This window comes from Hyla sarda, chromosome 1 (assembly GCF_029499605.1).
Source record: "Hyla sarda isolate aHylSar1 chromosome 1, aHylSar1.hap1, whole genome shotgun sequence".
Classification (NCBI taxonomy): Eukaryota; Metazoa; Chordata; class Amphibia; order Anura; family Hylidae; genus Hyla; species Hyla sarda.
Window position 1 is genome coordinate 96772403 of NC_079189.1, and position 20940 is coordinate 96793342.

The 20940-nt window shown below is 42.6% G+C and overlaps 1 protein-coding gene across 9 annotated transcripts in view; it reads right to left on the minus strand.

The window, feature by feature from the left end:
* Positions 1–20940, minus strand: part of AASDH (aminoadipate-semialdehyde dehydrogenase) — a 49483-nt gene that overhangs the window by 9935 nt on the left and 18608 nt on the right. For all 9 annotated transcript variants that reach the window (XM_056558449.1, XM_056558443.1, XM_056558437.1 and 6 more), the window contains 11 exons: positions 20042–20322; positions 17276–17468; positions 15111–15352; positions 14198–14304; positions 13373–13545; positions 12685–12877; positions 10883–11001; positions 10090–10798; positions 7164–7327; positions 6397–6522; positions 3452–3583 (listed from right to left, as the gene is read on the minus strand). In XM_056558449.1, the coding sequence (XP_056414424.1) occupies positions 3452–3583; positions 6397–6522; positions 7164–7327; positions 10090–10798; positions 10883–11001; positions 12685–12877; positions 13373–13545; positions 14198–14304; positions 15111–15352; positions 17276–17468; positions 20042–20322 (2439 nt within the window). The remainder of the gene's footprint in view (positions 1–3451; positions 3584–6396; positions 6523–7163; positions 7328–10089; positions 10799–10882; positions 11002–12684; positions 12878–13372; positions 13546–14197; positions 14305–15110; positions 15353–17275; positions 17469–20041; positions 20323–20940) is intronic.

Consider the following 20940-nt stretch of genomic DNA (forward strand, 5'->3'; position numbering starts at 1 on the left):
CTGACGGAACATAACAAGGGGTATAGTGAGCCTTAACACCCCACAGGTGTTTGAAGAATTTTCATTAAAGTTGGACGTGAAAATGAAAAATTAGTTTTTTTTCACTAAAATGCTGGTGTTATCCCAAATTTTTCATTTTCACAAGGGGTAATAGGAAAAAAGCCCACCAAAATTTGTAACACCATTTCTTCTGAGTATATAAATACCCCATATGTGGATGTAAAGTCCTCTGCGGTGCACTACAATGCTCAGAAGAGAAGGAGCGCCATTGGACAGAGAATGTGTCTGGAATTGAAGGCCATGTGCGTTTACAAAGCTCCACCATGGTGCCAGAACAGTGGACCCCCTCATGTGACCCTATTTTGGAAACGAAACCCCTCACGGAATGTAATAAGGGGTGCAGTGAGCATTTACACCTCACAGGTGTCTGATAGATTTTTTTTTTTTTTTTAACAGTGGTCCATGAAAATAAGAAATTACATTTTTCTTTTGCACAGCCCACTGTTCCAAAGATCTGTCAAACACCTGTGGGGTGTAAATGCTCACTGAACCCCTTATTACATTCCGTGAGGGGTGTAGTTTCCGAAATGGGGTCACATGTGGGGGGGGGTCCACTGTTCTGGCACCATGGGGGCTTTTTAAATGCACATGGCCCCCCCGACTTCCATTCCAAACAAATTCTCTCTCCAAAAGCCCAATGGCGCTCCTTCTCTTCTGAGCATTGTAGTTCACCCACAGAGCACTTTACATCCAAATATGGGATATTCCCATACCATACATTAAAACATTTGGGAGGCTTTTTCTCCTATTACCCCTTGAGAAAATGAAAACTGTGGGGTAACACCAGCATTTTAGTGAAAAAAATTAAACTTTGAATTTTCATGTCCAACTTCAGCAGAAATTTGGCAAATACCTGTGGTGTGTAAAGGCTCACTTTAACCCTTGTTACGTTCCTTGAGAGGTGTTGTTTCCAAAATAGTATGCCATGTGGGGGCTTTTTTTGCTGTTTTGGCATCATAGGGGCTTCCTAAATGCGACATGCCCCCCCAAAAACAACTTAAGCAAAATTTGCTTTCAAAAAGCCAAATGTGGCTCCTTCACTTTTGAGCATTGTAGTGCGCCAGCAGAGCACTTTACGTCCACACATGGGGTATTTCCATACACAGAAGAAATGGGGTTACAAATTTTGGGGGGCATTTTCTCCTATTGCCTCTTGTAAAAATTGTAAATTTGGGAAAAAACTGCACTTTAGTGAAGAAAAATTTTTTTCAATTACACATCCGATTTTAACAAAAAGTCGTCAAACAGCTGTGGGGTGTAGGGAACCAATCAGCAGATTTTACCCTATATAACGCTTGGCAAAGCGTTATGTAGGGTAAAATCTTTATTTTCACCATTTCCCGGGGATGCTCCTGCCCCCAGGGATGGTGAAGATATGAAGTTATAAACTAGTCACCGCCGCCGCCGTAAGTAGTCACCTGGGCGGGGTGCTCTTCTCACCTACTCCCGTTCTTCTGCAGGCAGCGACGCCCCCTCCGCTTGATTGATGGGCCGCGTCATCACTCTGCTCCGTCCGTTCAGTGAGCGGAACAATGACGCGGCCCATCAATCAAGCGGAGGGGGCGTCGCTGCCGGCCGAAGAACGGGAGTAGATGAGAAGAGCTCCCCGCCCAGGTGACTACTTACGGCGGCGGCGGTGACTAGTTTATAACTTCATATCTTCACCATCCCTGGGGGCAGGAGCATCCCCCGGGGATGGTGAGGACAACAATTTTACCCTATATAACGCTTTGCCAAGCATTATATAGGGTAAAATCTGATGATTGGTTCCCTTTAAGGCTCACTGGGCCCCTTGTTACATGCCATGAAGGGTGTAGTTTCCAAAATAGTATGCCATGTAGGTTACACATTTTGGGGGGATTTTTTTGGGTCTACAAGAACAGGTTAGTGTAAAAAATGGAAATTTTGAATTTTCTCCTTCACTTTGCTTCTATTCCTGTGAAACACCAAAAGGGTTAACACACTTTCTGAATGTCATTTTGTATACTTTGATCAGTTTTTATAAGTGGGTCATTTATGGGATATTTCTAATATGAATACCCACTTCAAAATTGAACTGGTCCCTGAAAAATTCTGATTTTGAAAATTTTGTGAAAAATTGTAAAATTGCTGCTGAACTTTGAAGCCCTCTGATGTCTTCCAAAAGTAAAAACATGTCAACTTTATGATGCCAACATAAAGTAGACATATTGTATATGTGAATCAATATATAATTTATTTGGGATGTCTATTTTCCTTACAAGCAGAGAGCTTCAAAGTTAGAAAAATTCAAAATTTTCAAGTTTTTCATGAAATTTTGGAATTTTTCACCAAGAAATTATCCAAGTATCGACAAAAATTTACCACTATGTTAAAGTAGAATATGTCATGAAAAAAAAAAAAAAAACAATCTCGGAATCAAATTCATAAGTAAAAGCATCCCAGAGTTATTAATGCTTAAAGTGACAGTGGTCAGATGTGCAAAAAAAATGCTCGGGTCCTTAAAGGTGAAAATGGGCTGGGTCCTTAAGGGCTTAAACTACACGATGGCCAGTATGGCAACATACCTAATTAGTACTGGCATGGAAATTGTTAATTTATCAGGTGTCAATTTATTCCTCTATTTCCAGTAGTAACAAAGGAACAGCACAATGCACAGTTGTAAGAAAACCTCAGCTGGCACGGTTGTTTGCATGGAGCAGTGTTTTGCAACCAGTGTGCCTCCAGCTGTTGCTTTCGGCTGTCCAGGTGTGCTGGTAGTTGTAGTTTTGCAAAAGCTGGAGGCACATAGGTTGGCAAACACTGGCTTTGAGTGTAAAAACCAACTAGTAAACCCAGTGGTTCCCACAGAGCTTACCTGTAGAGAGCCAAACACTTTAACATAGCCTGTGGTGAACAAATATTACTTTCTTGTCAAAGACTGTTTTCTATTTGTGGAAAATGTCCACATGAGGAGATATTCTTAGGTTTACATCTTTTATTTGATGAACCCATTATATATTCCCTACAGTGACCACAAACATCCAACCATATTACGTATAACCACTGCGTACGGATGGCTCGACGAAGAACTGATCTAGTGCGAAACAACGGCTGCTGTCGCCTACCTGTACCCCCCCCCCCGGACTTGTCACTTGTCCACCCCGATACTATTTTGTATTTTGTGAGTACGTTACTGCAACAAAAAAAAAAAACGAAAGAAGAATTGGTGAGTCGCCAACGTTTTTCCTTTACTTATGTTCTACGTTGATTCCATTGCTGTTTTACGTCTGAGCCCTGCCTAGAAGCAAGAGACAGTTTCCTAATATATATTGCACTCAGTACAGTTATTCCTTAGTGAGCAGAAGAAAGCAGTGCTGAACTTCTCTTTTCCTGTCTTTTTTATAATAAAACTTTGTCCTGCGTATCTTACCTTCTCACCCATATGACTGAAGCAGTAGAAATTTGCATCTACGCAGCCAACAAAAACGTGTTTCTGGTCGCATGATGGTGAAGAAAACACGGGTTTTCTTAGATCAATCGTCCATATAGTTTTTCCTGTGACCTATAACAATACAAGTTAACACAGCACACTGTGAAATACTATCAGCGTTAGTCACAATTTGTCCATATATAGTCATGGCCGTAAATGTTGTCACCCCTTACATTTTTCAAGAAAATGAGGTATTTCTCACAGAAAAGGTTTGCAGTAACATATTTTGCTATACACATTTATTCCCTTTGTGTGCATTGGAACTAAACCAAAAAAGGGAGGAAAAAAAAGCAAATTGGACATAATATCACACCAAACTCCAAAAATGGGCTGGACAAAATTATTGGCACCCTTAACTTAATATTTGGTTGCGCACCGTTTGGAAAAAATAAATGAAATCAGTTGCTTCCTATAACCATCAATAAGCTTCTTACACCTCTCAGCCGGAATGTTGGATCACTTTTCCTTTGCAAACTGCTCCAGGTCTCTCTTATTGGAAGGCCGCCTTTTCCCAACAGCAATTTTAAGATCTCTCCACACGTGTTCAATGGGATTTAGATCTGGACTCATTGCTGACCACTTCAGAACTCTCCAGCGCTTTGTTGCCATCCATTTCTGAGTGCTTTTTTACGTATGTTTGGGGTCATTGTCCTGCTGGAAGACCAAAGATCTCGGACGCAAACACAGCTTTCTGACACTGGACTGTACAGTGGGACCCAAAATCCGTTGGTAAGCTTCAGATTTCATGATGCCTTACACACATTCAAGGCACCCAGTGCCAGAGGCAGCAAAACAACCCCAGATCATTGAACCTTCACCATATTTCACTGTAGGTATTGTGTTCTTTTCTTTGTAGGCCTCATTCCATTTTTGGTAAATAGTAGAATGATGTGCTTTACCAAAAAGCTCTATCTTAGTCTCATCTGTCCACAAGACGTTTTCCCAGAAGGATTTGGGCTTACTCAAGTTCATTTTGGCAAAATGTAGTCTTGCTTTTTTTATGTCTTTGTGTCAGCAGTGGGCTCCTCCTGGGTCTCCTGCTATAGCATTTCATTTAATTTAAATGTCGACGAATAGTTTGTGCTGACACTGATGCTCCGCAAGCCTGCAGGACAGCTTGAATATCTTTGGAACTTGTTTGGGGCTGCTTATCCACCATCCGAACTATCCTGCGTTGACACCTTTCATCCATTTTTCTCTTTCGTCCATGCCCAGGGAGATCAGCTACAGTGCCATGGGTTGCGAACTTCTTGATAATGCTGCGCTCTATGGGCAAATCTAGATCTCTGGAGATGGAGGATATTTTTCCACAATTTTGGTTCTCAAGTCCTCACGCAGTTCTCTTCTCCTCTTTCTGTTGTCCATACTTAGTGTGGCAGACAGACATACAATACAAAGACTAAGTGAACTTCTCTCCTTTTTATCTGCTTTCAGGTGTGCTTTTTATATTGCCCACACCTGGGCAATATATCTTATTTTTCCACAATTTTGAAAAGGTGCTAATCATTTTGTCCAGCCCATCTTTGGAGTTTTGTGTGACATTATGTCCAATTGCTTTTTTTTCTCCCTTTTTCAGTTTAGTTTCAATACACACAGGAAATAAACATGTGTATGTGTGTATTACTACAATCCTCTTCTGTGAGAAATACTTAATTTTCTTGAAAAATTTCTGGGTGCTGCCAACATTTATGACCATGACTGCATATCATGATTCTATTAGGTAGTCTGTAGACAAACAGGTGGAACTAGGTCAAAATATGCAGCACATCTTCCTCGGGTGGTAACTCTTCTTCCCCTACATGGGTTTGACTGGATCCAGAAAAAAAAGTTTTCTTCTACGTCTGAGAGCTTACATTTATATAGAACACTAAATAAAAGTTACATTTTAGGTAACTTTCCGTAGTAATGTTGGTGGCAACCTGGAGGTGACACATGCAGCTGTAGTGTATCTCTATAGGCAGCTTTAGGAATATCAATAATAGCAGAACATGACAGCACTCCTGCGCTCACCGCAAAGGTATGGGTCATCCTGCTCCTTCCCAGGAACTTTGAGGGCAGAAGAAGCGCACCACGCTGCGCGAAACCGCCGGCAGTCGCCTCTGAGCGCCCCATGCCAGCCTTGCCTGTCTGTTTGTTTGAGGTCCTGGGAGGAGCCTGATAACCCATACCTTTGCCGTGAGTGCAGGAGTGCTGTCATGTTCTTCTATTAATGATTCTTAATATGCTATTTACTATTACTCCTAGCACCACTGTCGGTCGTTGATCTGTAATACCCACCAGTGCCGATCCAGTGTCCATATATAGGTGTTGTTACAGTATACAGTCTGCGGTGCCGCTCTGTATTCTACTTGGTGTTCTAGCTTTAGGAATATGTGTACCTTTACAGGTTCAAGTAGTACTATATCATTGACAAGTTTCTATACTGGAGCCAGGAGAGGTGGTGGGGCATTAAAACCAACCAAGTCCACTGTCTTACGCAATTTGCGTAGCTTCCAATTACAAAGGACTGCTGTTTGCACTATTCCCATTAATGTCAATGGGAGTTACCATCTCAGACAGCTTCAAAAAGCCTGGAGATGGCGGCTTGGGGACGATATGTTTAATTATTGGTCAAAGCCCCTTAAGCAACTAAATGGTTGATGCCCACATTAGGGTTTTCTCATAATCTAGTATGCCATCAGCATGTCTTTATTTATATTGGAGTTTGAAGTAAGCTGTCAAAGAATTTCACGTTCCAAGTGCAACTTGGCCTTTGACACCTACTGGAAAGCCACACATCTATAGTCCCTACAGTCACCGAGAACACATCTACTTATGAACTATAGGAATGATTGTTTATCATGACTGTACCTAACAAAGAAAACTAATTCGGTATATTTACTCACAGGGTTAAATGCCAGCACTCGTCCTCCCAGGGTAGCTGTATATAAATGATGTGGTTCCATACTAATACAAGGAGAAGAAAACACAGCTCCTCCTTCACAATGAGCTTTCCAGATACATTGCTTTACCTGCAATAAGGAATACTCATAGTCACAACTTATTAATGCATAAATTACACATATATATCGTTTTACATATTTCAGTGTAGGAAAGTTGTGTTTTAGTTTGAGCTGTAACATAGACTGGATGATCCTGGAAAGCCCTTATTAGAAACCAAGCTATGTCATCAGCTTTAGGTTCAGATGATCTGACATAAACGTCTACTTAAAACCCAATGGATTAGGCTACAATGCCAGCATCACAGTAGGAGCTTAGTCCTGGCGTCACACCACCAAGAAAACGCTCACTGCCGATAATCAACTCGTGTGAAAGGGACAGTGATCAGCTGACAAATGAACCGACTGAAGCTTTTCTGCGGCCATTTAAATTATCCTTATTAGCCGCACATCACCCAGACAGGGTTTATGCGGCTGATAACAATGATTTTAAACGTCTGGAAAAAAGATCCAAACTGTGGTCCTCCAGTTGTTGCAAAACTTAACCTCCCATCATGCCCAGACAGCTGAAGGTAGTTTTTAAACAGCTGGAGAACCACAGGTTAGGCTACACTGCCTTACACTATAGTTGTCATGTTTAGGTCTGTTATACTAGACAATGCATAAAAACAATTAAATATGCAATATTACAACAGATATCCATCAATACATACTTCAACGTCCAAAGCATATAGGCATTGATCATGTGAGCCAATAAATGCCAGCCCGGACTTCGGATCTACAGCAGGAGAGCATTTCACGGCATTGCCAGTGGTGAAGATCCAGTGTGTTTCCCCATTCCTCCTCCGTAGGGCATAAACACAGCCATCATAGCAGCCTGTGAACAAACTACAGTTACTTATTCATAACATTATATATTATAATACTGTTAAACGGTTAGTCCACTTAGACATCTTTTCCCTATCCTGTAAGATGTCTGTTCGCGGGGGTCCCGCCGCTGGGGACTCCAGCAATCTCCCTGCTGCACCCGGCGTTCGTTAAGAACGTCGGGTGCAGCGCCGGAGGGTTATGACGTCACCACCGCACCCCGCTCGTGACGTCACTGTCACGCCCCCTCAATGCAAGTCTATGGGAGGCATTCAGTCATGCCCCTTCCCATAGACTTGCATTGAGGGGGCATGGTCTCCGCCCCGCATCACCAGTCATCTGGCACGGAGCGACGTTCACTCCGTGCACCGGATGTCTGGGGTGCCGCAGCCAAGATTGTGGGTGTCCCCTGCTGTAGGACCCCCGCGATCAGACATTTTATTCCCTATCCTTTGGTTAGGGGATAAGATGTCTAGGGGCGGAGTACCCCTTTAACCCCTGAAATGTCTATCACCAGCCAGAGTAAGGATGTTAGCAAGCAATAGACTTCAGTGTCTTGGGCCCCACTGAGCTGTCTACTATTTTGCCACATAATTGTTGTCGAAGAGTTTCTTTATTCTATAAATGTAAATATATGTGACAGGACAAGGGCTTTCCAGACATTATTTTACATAAGCATAAAATAGTTTTCATTCGTAAAAAGCCATGACAGCTGTACATCCATTTCCAATAGGTCCCATGGAATAGTAATGACCCCTATCTAATGGGGAAGTATCGGTCATGATTTAAGGCATTTTGGACAGTAAGAACAGCACTGCAATACTATTATTTCCATCCAAAGAGCTTAGGTTTTCCATATCCCTGGAAAATACTAAATGACAAACAGTGCAGATTCTACTAAATGTCACATCCATCTTTAAAAGAATCTCAAATGCCACTGAATGATAACACCACATGGGAAAACCAGGTACTATTACGTAAATGAACTAATATGAAGTTGCATAGTTAATAGATGTTCTAACCAAAGACAGCATCTGCCTGTAGTCTGTATGTTTTGCCCAGGTTAGTGTGGGTTTCCTCTGTGTACTTAAGTACCCCCCCCAAAAAATAGAATTTAGAATGTGAGCTCTATTGGGGATAGGTAGTGATGTCAATGTGGAATATGTTGCTGCTATATAAAACAATAAAATGTCAAAATGTTTGATTGGTTGGGGTCTGGGGACCCTCACTGATCACTAGATAGAGTCAGGATAAGCGCACAGCTGAGCGCTTCTCTCCCCATCTCACTGCATACGATGGGCTCCATAGACTTACTATAAAATCCATCTTATGCATTGAGCAGCAATATGTACTTAGCGGAATGCTTCTCCCTACCTATTTTGGATCGACCGATTATCGGTTTGGCCGATATTATCGGCTGATATTCACGATTTTGGGCGTTATCGGTATTGGCAATTACCTTGCCGATAATCCGTTAATGCCCAGCCCCCCGCAACGTCACCTCCCCCCTGCACCGCCCCGGGCAGAGACCGCCGCCCCATTGCCTCCCCCATCCCCGGTTTTATAATTACCTGTTCCCGGGGGCCCGGGGTCCGCGCTACTTCTCGCTCCTGCGGCGTCCTGCGTTCTTGCTGTGCGCTGCGCAATGATGTGTGACGTCCTCAAAGCGACGTCACCGTCAATGCGCACAGTGACAGCTCAGGACGATGCCAGAGCCAGAAGTAGAGCGGACCCCGGGAACAGGTAATTATAAAACCGGGGATGGGGGAGGCAATGGGGAAGCCGGGGTGGTTGGACTAAGGACCGGCAGGGGAGAGAAGCGGGCGGCGGTCTCTGGCCCCGCAAAAGCCACTTTAAATCAATGATCTGCAGCCGCTTCTTCGGGGCCGGGGAGGGGTGGAGAAATAGCCGATAACTTATACCGGAATATCGGTATAAGCTATCGGCCTGAAAGTCCACAGATTATCGTTATCTGCCCTAAAAAATCGATATCGGTCGATCACTAAATTGAACGGGGTCTCAGAACCCAGACCAATGAAAATATTTACTGTGTCAAAAGTTTTTTTTTTTTTTTACCGAAAGTGACACTTTAATTTCATGTGGACAACCCCATGAAATCATTCCTTTCAAATCTTTCCTCTACAGCCAGCCATGGGTCCTTAGGGGTAGACCCACTATCACTCCTGAAGCTCTTAAAGGGGTATTCCACCCCTAGACATCTTATCCCCTATCCAAAGCATAGGGGACAAGATGTGTGATCGTGGGGACCCCACCCGCAACCCGCCTTCTGCACCCGGCCTTTGTTTTGAGCGTCAGGTGCAGTGCCGGAGGCTTGTTACGTCACGCCCCCTCCCATAGACTTGCATTGAGGGGGGTGGCTGTGACATCACGAGCGAGGCGGGGACGTGACATCACGAGCCTCCACCCGCATGGGCAATCATCCAGCACGGAGTGAACTTTTCTCCATGCACCGGATGTCTGAGGTGCCACAGCCAAGATCGTGGGGTCCCCAGTAGCGGGACCCCTGGGATCAGACATCTTATCCCCTATCCTTTGGATAGGGGATAAGATGTCTAGGGGCGGAGTACCCCTTTAATTGAAATGGGTTCTCTCTGATATACAGTAAATTAAACTACACACAACTTAATATCATTATTAATATCAAACATGACAAACACTAAGTTTACCATCTGAGGAATCTTAGAACTGTTTGTAGAGAATAAAATAAGACTGCTGCAGAATCTAAACGGCATCTAACTACCTAATTCTTACCTACAAGGATGAATTTTCCACATTTAGTCACTGCTGCAGAAGATTCAATACGATCTCCAAGTACTCTCTCCCACACCACTGCCCCAGTGTCCAAATCAAGAGCTTGCACTCTATGTGAATGGGATCCAATGTACACTGTTCTTGGCAAGTCTTCATTAAGTGATACAACAAGAAGAGGCGAAGCATCTACACATTTGCCCGTATCGGATGCCCATCTTTCCTGTAGAGTCAAAACCTGCTCAGAAGATGGACTTGGCTTTGTTCGTTTAGGGTTTGTATTGACGTGTACCAGATCCTGGCTTAACCTGTGAGTTACTTCACACCGTTGGCCCACGTGTTCAGAACACACATTTAGGAACAGTTGGTTACCTTTGCTTAAAGCAACAAAGGAAGCAGCCTCCACTTGTATTCTCGGAGTTTCAGCTTTTCGTTTTATTAAGTGGTCTTTACTTACATGGTTTCCAGTGTCATTAACAATGGTTTGATCCTGTAATTCTTGCATAACTGTAAAAGTATATTTATAAATGTATTTGTGAATATCTAGGAAAGTATCACTGAGGATGACTTCTAAAAGTCCCGGCACAGACCTACCAACCAAATCCTCCACTTCTTCATGAAACCGGATTGCCTTTAAAGAGTCACCACCACTGAGCAAAAATACTGAATCTCCAGAAATGTCAGGAAATCCTTCACTAAGTCCAAGCACAGACTGAACAAGAAAAGAGAGAGAGAGACAAAATTTACTGGAGAACTGTGGTGAAGACACACGACATAAAGAAAATACTAGCCATACCTTCCATAGCTTCTGCAGGTCACGCCACAAATCATCTGTTATGTGTGACAACTGTGCATCCATCTTTTCCCTTAAGTGGTCACCATAAATTAGATTTAATCTAGAAAAGTCTATTTTACCTTGAAAAGACAAAAAGGAAATAAAAATGCCATAAAAAGAAAAAGTTATCCAACAACCATATGGTCCGTGTAAATGCACTGGACTGGAAAAGTAAAAGGGATTGTCTAGTTTAGGAAACAAATTTCTAATTACACTGTTATGGTACTGGTAGAGTTCACTGGAACCCACACAGATACTGAGAACAGACACAAAACCCACCCATAATGAATGGAACGTTGGTCAAGCACTTGTAGTGTGCACATTCATTCTGGCAATAACAACTTGAGATAGGAACACCACTTTAAACAGTAGAAGCCACTTAGCATAATACACTGTGAGGAACATCTAAAGCACAGAAAATACATTTCATCTTAACACATCTTTCACAGTTGCTATTAGTCACGATTAACTCTGTACTGAGTAAAGGCCCTATTAGATGGCCTGAGCCACATTATTTAAAGGAGAATTATCATGTAGAAAAACTTATCCCCTATCCTAAGGATAGGGGATAAGTTTTAGATGGCAGGTTCCAACCGTTGGGACCCCCTGTGATCTCCTGCATGGGACCCCAAGCTCTCTCCTGGACGGGAGCCTATTACATGAAGCGGGGCAGACATGCCCCTTCCATGTATCTCTATGGTAGAGCCGCAGATAGCTGAAGGCTGTATCTCCAGCTTTTCCGTAGAGACACATGGAGGAGGCTTGTCGGGCGCCACTTCATACGGGGGGGGGGGGGGGGGGGGGTCGACGACATGCCCCATTCCCGGAGAGAGCCAGTGTCCCGTGCAGGAGATTGCGGGGGTCCCAGTGGTTGGACCCTTCGTGATCTAAAACCTATCCCCTATGATCTCGATAGGGGTCATGTTTTTATGCATGATGGTTCTCCTTTAACAGAGCCTTTCACAAGGGTTGAACAGTCATGTGGCCATTTCTTGCAATCAGCCTTTGGCTGCACATCCCCTATGGTGAGATGTTTGGCGAGCAGACAATGGTTTTTCAGCAGGTCTGAACTGCCAATCTGCTTTTTGCTCATTCATTGGCTGATCACTAGCCTTATTACACAGGACGATATAAGCTGATCTTCTTATGTAATAGTGCCCTAAATGCATTTTCTACAGTAACACAACATAACCCCTAGTACAGGAACTTGACCATTTCCTATTGCAGTACTTTTCATGAATGAGCTTTGTCTCTTATACTGAATATCAATAACCAAAAGTGATATCACCTTCTATTGTACCCAAAACCACACGCAAGACTGAATGTGGATGCAGACTCCCTTCATTTTAGATGTATTAAGACAATATAAATGGTAGCAAAAGTATTCATAGCGTTTTAAGCATTTGTAATAGGGACCGAGACTATCCCTCTTTAGCAAGATCAATGCGGTACAACTTCATTGGCTGTGGATTATACTAAAAGTTATGACCTCTTGTAGCAATTGTTTTGGCATCAAAAGAATACTACATATACACCATTCTTACTTGCACATTCATATACATGGTTGCCATTCAATTTCCCAGGCGCATGTTTTTTAACATAAGGAACCCAAAAACATTACATATGGGGTATAGACATTGCATTATTGACAGATCTCACCAAAATGAATGGAATCTGACAACAAATATCCAATGTGTACAGCCACTTTATGTTCCACTGCATAAAGGATAATAAGATAAGTAAAGACTTGTATTATGTCTTACCATGCTTTGTATGTGGCATAGAGTCCACCAGAACCAAGTCATCAGGTAAAGCATAACTCAGGAGATGAGTCTGCAGATCTCTCCATATAGATTTCTTTTCTAAGGGTCTTTTTAACACGATAAATAAAACTAATTTTTTGGCCTTATACCACATCACTGCACATGCTTCAACAAGTTCAAGCTTCTCTACAACCTGAAACACAAGTAAAGAGTCACTTCTCCATTTCCATATGGCACTGGGCCATGGCTCTCTATATACAGTATTAGCCTTTCCATAACAAGCATAGTCCAGTCACCGGCATTTTGGACCAAAGGCAAAGATAAGTAGAATATGGCCCAGATTTATCAATCTGTCCAAGACAAAAAGGAGTCCGACTTGTCTCAGACAGATAGTAACCAATAACAGCTCAGCTTTATTTTCTTAAATTGCTCTGATAAAATATAAACTGAGCTGTTATTGTCAAAGAAAAAAAAGATACATTTGTAACACATGCAAATATGCAGCAAGAAAATCCACCATGTGTGGATGAATGCCATAAAATACAAACAATACCTGGAAAGGCATTGGTAGTGTTCTGGTAACTCAATGTGGGACAGATCTAAAGCATTGTCAGCTACAAAAGAATAGACCAGGCTAAGTCAATTCAGTTTGGAAAAAAATTAAATAGTATCTGCAAAGTTCACCTACCTGCTGTACATATTCAGTATTTAATCTCTTGCCATGACGTTTAATCTGGTTATCTTTGCGTCCCATGTAAAACATGTCCCCATCTTTCAATTTCACCCAGTCCCCAGTTGCTCTCATTGTTCCATAAGGCAGTGTTATCTCATCATCCAAAAGGCATACCCGTTGTCTCCCTCCTGAAAGTAGTCATATCCAGCATTAGCACATTACTGCAGAATAATGGTTATCTTTATAGGAATACTATTATCTAAAAATAAACAGGGAAAAAAACAAGTGAGGAAAAGCTATCACAGTTAATACCCACGGAACCTGTCATCACGAAAGAGCTGTCTATTCTATTAGTATTGTCTTATAGAGCAGGAGGAGCTGAGTAGATATATGTATTTGTGTCAAAATATTCACTGTAACTTATTGATTGAAATTCCCGCTCTTTCTATTCTTAGGTGTACAGGGTCTCAATAATAGGACCACCCACTGGACTCCTAAGCATGGAAAGATCAGAGATTTCAATCTATAAATGACAAGTTTACTGAATCCTTTCCCACAAAGATACATATCAATCTTATCAATTCTTCCTGTTCTTTAACATGATGTCCATAGCCTAGATAGCATTTTTATGGTGGCAGGTTCCCTTTAAACTAGGGCACAGCACCTCACTTCTTTGCAAATGTTCACCATTGTACATTGTCAGAATGCAGAAGTCTGTATAGCTAAAGACCACTGGAGACTTTCAGATAATGCTTTGTACCACCCTCCTTTCAGATAGACAGCAGATAGATGGTAGCTACCAAGGTTTTATAAAAAGAAAAAAAGAAACAATTACTTTACCCAGATAAACTTGTCCTTCTCCTTCTTCAACCCTGACACCATCATCATTTCGGATTTCTACCACTGTTCCACGTAGGGGACAGCCAATCGGCACTAAATCTTTAAAACTATATAAAAAAGTGAGTTAATAATAAAGAAAAGCTAGCAAAGATATTGCCATCAGTTACAGATGACAACATTTTTTTTAAGGACATACGCTTAAAACATGCTTTAACACATGCTTTAACATGATGGTCTTAAATTACAAAGATAGATATAAAAATCGATAGTAAGTGAAGTGCTGCTGCTCCCTCAGGAGGGTGCTGTATTGCTAAATAACCCCATCCTGTTACTTGCTTGTCACCTTCTCTAATAGTATAGAAGAACAGTCAACCCTCCTGCCACTTGTTCCTTTCACTTGCCTCCATCCCTGCATCTTTTCTCGTGTCTTATGCACCCCTTCCCATGGAGAGCCTCTACAAATGTTCCTGCCCAGTCCCTGTGTAGCTGGAAAGGGATAGACTTCATTTTGGGTCAGTACAGAACACACCATATAGTTGAGACCATTTGCACTGCCCATATTATGTTTAGAGCAGCGTAAACAAATCAGCAAAAAAAAAAAAAAAATGTTTTGCTCACCCTGAACCCTGGCCAGATCGAAGCACAGGCCTCCACACTGTCATTCAGATGTCATATAGAATCAGCACAACCCCCACCACCCCAACTGATACCTTCCAGAAAAAAGAAAATATTGATTTTTCTGCTTAAAGTAATTTCTGGTTCCCTGTAGTACTGAGGGAAATCCTCACATTTTCTAATGATCTGTATTTGAGAATAGTCTTATAACGTCATCTATTGTGGATTATGGCTTTTTTTTTTTATTTTTTTTTTTTTTTACACCAGATAGGTTATCTAAGTGTTTTACTTTTTTTACCCTGATGAAGAATTAAGTATGGTCTCCGGCACTTCATAATAAGTTCCCCAACTTGAAACCTCAGTGATGCCATAAAGATTGAAGATACGTGTCTTGTTGCCAGGCTGTTTCCAACTTTTTATGACACTTAGAGATGGGAATTGTTCTCCTCCAAGTGCTAAAATTCTAAGAGAAGTATTTCTGGAGAGCACTGAAGACCAAATTGAATGGGAACCAAAGCTTCTCAAAAAAGTGGGAGTCACCTAAATATACAAAATAATACAAACTGTAAGGTATTGTTAAGGATGTAAACAAAAAAATAAAAAATAAAATCATGAAACAAGGCCATCAGGACTGTTTTATCAATACAGGATAATGTTAACTACACATTTGCACAGCAGGTCTGTACTTCTGAATTTCTGCACACCTGAACCTTGAAGTAGAAAAATGAATACTGAAATATGATTGGTTATCGTTGGTTATTCACAAGTTTGTAGAATATTCCTAAGGTTTCAAGAGCTGATAGATGGAAGACCGACTCATCACTTTTGGCTGATGCCACCACTCCATACTTACTGGGGTTTTCAGGCTCTAGAAAAATTGGTTTAAAAAAATGCCATAAAATAACAAAACATCCATTACAGATCTGATAAATGCCATATAATAACAAAACATCCATTACAGATCTGATAAATGCCATATAATAACAAAACATCCATTACAGATCTGATAAATGCCATATAATAATAAAACATCCATTACAGATCGATAAACGCTTGATATTGTTATTCCTTGGTCTGTGTTAATTTGGCTGCTGGGGTTTGTGCCCATATACCCATGACTATTGCAGACAATCCCTGGCTTTCATAATCATAATTATTATTTTTTACATAAACAAAGTATTGCTCATATACAGAGCCTTTGCTTTTTTATTCTAAAGCTTTAACCCCCACAATCCCCCGTTCTTCCTTGCTGTCCGGACAGGCCTCCTTTCCATCACACGGCTGCTTATGGGGGACCAAGCGACATACAAGTTACCGTATTTTTCGCCGTATAAGACGCACCTTTTCTTCCCCAAAACTGGGGGGGAAAAGTCGGTGCGTCTTATACGCCGAATACACCCCTATCGCGGCGGTCCCTGCGGCCATCAACGGCCGGGACCCGCGGCTAATACAGGACATCACCGATCGCGGTGATGCCCTGTATTAACCCTTCAGACACGGCGATCAAAGCTGACCGCCACGTCTGAAGGGAAAGTGACACTAACCCGGCTGTTCAGTCGGGCTGTTCGGGACCGCCGCGATTTCACCGCGGCGGTCCCGAACAGCCCAACTGAATAGCCGGGTTAGTGCTTACAGGACACCGGGAGGGACCTTACCTGCCTCTTCTAGGTCTTCTCCGTTCAGGGATCCCCTGTATGGCCGGCACTCTCCTTCCTCGTCATCACGTCGTCGCGTACGTGCGTCGGCGTGCGTAACGACGTGATGACGGCGACTGAGAGCGAGGATACCCGGCCGGCAGCAGAGACGTTCCGGAGCGACGGGGACACGGCGACAGCGATTGAGTGACATCCAGGGCAGCGGTGACGGGTCCGGAGCGGCAGGGACACGTGAGTATTACCTCCTATGCAGTGGTCTTCAATCTGCGGACCTCCAGATGTTGCAAAACTACAACTCCCAGCATGCCCGGACAGCCAACGGCTGTCCGGGCATGCTGGGAGTTGTAGTTTTGCAACATCTGGAGGTCCGCAGATTGAAGACCACTATTGGGTTCAAAATCTTTATTTTTTTTAGATTTTGCACCTATAAATTGGGTGCGTCTTATACGCCGGTGCGTCCTATAGGGCGTAAAGTAAGGTGTATGTCACATGCTCCTCAATAGGACACCATCTTATAGACGGGAGACTTGTCTGGCCAGCAAGAGATTATGGGGAATCAAGGGGGACAGACCTTTATTATAAAGCCTAACAGAGCAGAAATCATGGCACTGTATAAGAATAAGGTGTACATTATCAGAAATCTAATGTATAAACCCTATAATGTGGCCAGTAAACAGTATGAAGTATAGGACCAAGCTTCAATTGTGTATAACAGTATACAGGAATCACTTCCCAAGAACGGCTATCATTTGTGGATGGATTTGTTTAGAATATTGCACTAAAAACTGAAAATATACACACAACTCACCTGTAGCACAGTCACTTTATGCTGGGTAAACAGCACTTTGCACAGTTTCTGATGATTTATTTTAAGGGGGTCTGGCAGAACTAGAAGACAAGCTCCAGCTGATAAGGCAACAAACATCTCAATGACGGATGGGTCAAAGGTCAGTGGCGCTGACAGTAACACAATATCATTTGGTGAGACGTCAAAGATGAATCTGTAAAATTAATCAATATTTCAAATGAATAATACAAATGTCTTGATCTGCATTAACTTAAATACATTTAAAGGGTACCTCTCATCAAATAAACTTTTGATATATTTTAGATTAATGAATGTTGAATAACTTTCCAATAGCATGTTAATGAAAAATATGCTTCTTTCTATTGTATTTTTCCCGATCAGTCCTGTCAGCAAGCATTTCTGACTCATGCTGGAGTCCTAAACACTCAGAGCTGCCAGCCTGCTTTGTTCACAGCCAAACAGGCTGTGAACAAAGCAGGCTGGCAGCTCTGAGTGTTCTCCTTTGTGAACAAAGCAGACTGGCAGCTCGTAGTGTTTAGGACTCCAGCATGAGTCTGAAATGCTTGCTGCCAGGACTGGTAGGGAGACCCCTAGTGGTCATTTCTTCAAAGTGGAAAATTTAATAGAAAGAAGCATATTTTTTTAATAACATGCAATTGTAAAGTTATTCTGCATACATTAATCTAGAATATATCAAAAGTTTTTTTGATGAGAGGTACGCTTTAAAATATGACCAGAAAGCATTAGGTTGTATAAAGCAATGATACAAAACCATTGCCTGTGTTTTATTACATTGCTAAAATCCTGCCAAGAAGAGACAATTTGGTTGCTAAGAAACCCGCCCCCAGATACTTGGCTTCAAATGTACTAAATATTATCTGAGTACATCACGACTGGAAGAATAAATGTTCATTTCCAATCAGCCTGTCATACAAGGCTGGCAACCCATTTCTAACATTTGTTCAAATGTGAGGAGATGACAGAGCTTGTCAAAATAACTAATGGTTGAACTTAGGAGTAGGCACCGAAAAAGTGAATGTATACCCACAGGAAGACACTAAACTCTTCTGCCCCCCCCCTGCTCTGTCCTCTGACCCAATAGTATCTGGTCTGTTAGGATGCTGGTGGCATGTATATAACAAGCACTACCAGTAGTACTGAAAGATACATTGCTGGTCTCAAGGAGACAGCAGAGATCTAGTAGGGTCACTTCTCATAACAAGTAAGCGGAGATCTATTAGGGCAGTGATCTCCAACCTGCGGACCTCCAGATGTTGCAAAACTACAACTCCCAGCGTGCCCGGACAGCCAACGTTTGCAATATCTGGAGGTCCGCAGGTTGAAGACCACTGTATTAGGGTCACTTTTCTCTGCAAAGACAGTGGAGAGCGAGTAGTGTCACCCTTATTATCAAAAGAGTGGAGCTCTCTAGAAGGGTCACTTCTCTCATCAAGACATCGGAGATGAAGTAGGGTCAATTCTATAAACAAGACAGCAGAGATGTAGTAGGGTCACTTCTCATAACAAGTAAGCGGAGATCTATTAGGGCAGTGGTCTCCAACCTGCGGACCTCCAGATGTTGCAAAACTACAACTCCCAGCATGCCCGGTCACCTCTGCCTTGTAAGGCTGTAACTCATTGAATATTTATTACTAAGCCTAAAGTCCTGTTCATAGGGAAGAACTGTTGGTTGCCCATTAAATTTAATGATGTCTCTGGAAACCAGGATGGAGAATATATAAATTTTAGTAAAAACGAGACAGCTACTAAAACTCACCCCATACAGCTAAAGTGCAGCACTTTATATAAAGGCAAGGATGCCATTTGCCTTTTTAATAATTCTCATGTCTAGAATTTGCTTACATCTTTTGTACACTATGGGGGAGTCCAGAAGAAAAGTTGCCCATAGCAACCAATCAGATCGTTTCTTTAATTTTTAACTAGGCCTCTGAAAACTGAAAGAGACGATCTGATTGGTTGCTATGGGCAACTTTTCCTTTGCACAGGTTTTGATAAATCTCCCCCTATGGCTCTAGTTTATCCATCTGCCTAAAGCTCAAATTGTCTTTTCTGCCCATAACAACCAATCACAGCTCAGCTTTCATATTACCTGATCGTGTTTAGATATGAAAGCGATGTGATTGGATGTCATCAGAAAACCAAACAGTTTTTGTATTTACAGGCTTTATTTATTCCCCTAATTCTGATTTCTTGCAGATTTTCCTTTTTTCCCTTAAAGGGGTACTCCGCCCCTGGCATCTTATCCCCTATCCAAAGGATAGGGGATAAGATGTTAGATCGCCGGGGGCCCGCTGCTTGGGACCCCGGGGATCGCTGCTGCGGCACCCCGCTATCATTACTGCGCAGAGCGAGTTCACTCTGTGCGTAATGACGGGCGATACAGGGGCCGGAGCAGCGTGACGTCATGGCTCCGCCCCTCATGACATCACGGCACGTCCCCTTAATGCAAGTCTATGGCAGGGGGCGTGACGACCACCACGCCCCCTCCCATAGACTTGTATTGACGGGGGCGGGCCGTGACATCACGAGGGGCAGAGCCGTGACATCACGATGCTCCGGCCCCTGTATTGCCTGTCATTACATGCAGAGCGATCTCGCTCTGCGCAGTAATGATAGCAGGGTGCTGCAGCAGCGATCCCCGGGGTCCCAAGCAGCGGGCCCCCGGCGATCTGACATCTTATCCCCTATCCTTTGGATAGGGGATAAGATGTCTAGGGGCGGAGTACCCCTTTAAAGCAGGCTTACCTTAGATGAAGAATATTTGGCACAATGCAGGAATGTGGAACACTGACTATTTTGGGGGTGCCTGTTGTCCCAGAGGTGTGTAGAACATAAGCTAAGCATTGCCTGTCCCGAATGTAAATGTATTCTTCATTCTGTGTGCTGTCATTTGAATTGGGGTCAACTGCATTTTTGGATTCTGAGTCAATTCTTTTATCATTTCTAACAGCTTCAAAAAGTCGGACATTAAGGTGTTGCACTGTGGAGGAGTCCTTTTCTATCCAGTCAGGCAATAGCTTGAACACCTAGGGTAGAAGAAGAGGCCATAAGCAATAGTTAAGGAGCAAATAATATACTTTTATGTAAATACCCATATCAGGTAAAGTGTCCTGAACAAGATTACAAATAATGTGACCTGCATACACTTACTTACCAGATAAAGAAGTCAGCTAGGTGCTGCAGAGGTAAGCCCTTCTATGGAGCTTTATAATGCAGATTTAACAAGAGCCAAACTCACTTAAGGCTTCACTTAGGCTGGAAACACGCATGCAATTTTTTTTTAAGCCAAACACAGGAGTTTTCTGGATCCCCCCTTGCATTGGTTATTTAAAAAAAACAGCATCCAAAACTGCTTGTGTGATTTTAAACTTTACACCTTGCTACCTGTCCACCAAATGTGGTGAGTAAAATGCAAATGGGTGTTCATAGGGCTACTCTCACAGTTTTTTTTTGTTTGTTTTTTACAGCAGGCTTTTGTCAGGACTTACTGGATTTCTTTTGGATAACAGGCTGCAATGTGCCGGAGTTGTGTCACTGCTGCCAAGCTGATTCTCGCCATCTCTGCTGGCAGGACTGTGCCAATCTAGCTTCAGGCTCAAAAGCTGAGTCGATTGGCAGATTCTGATACACCATAAAAAATAAGA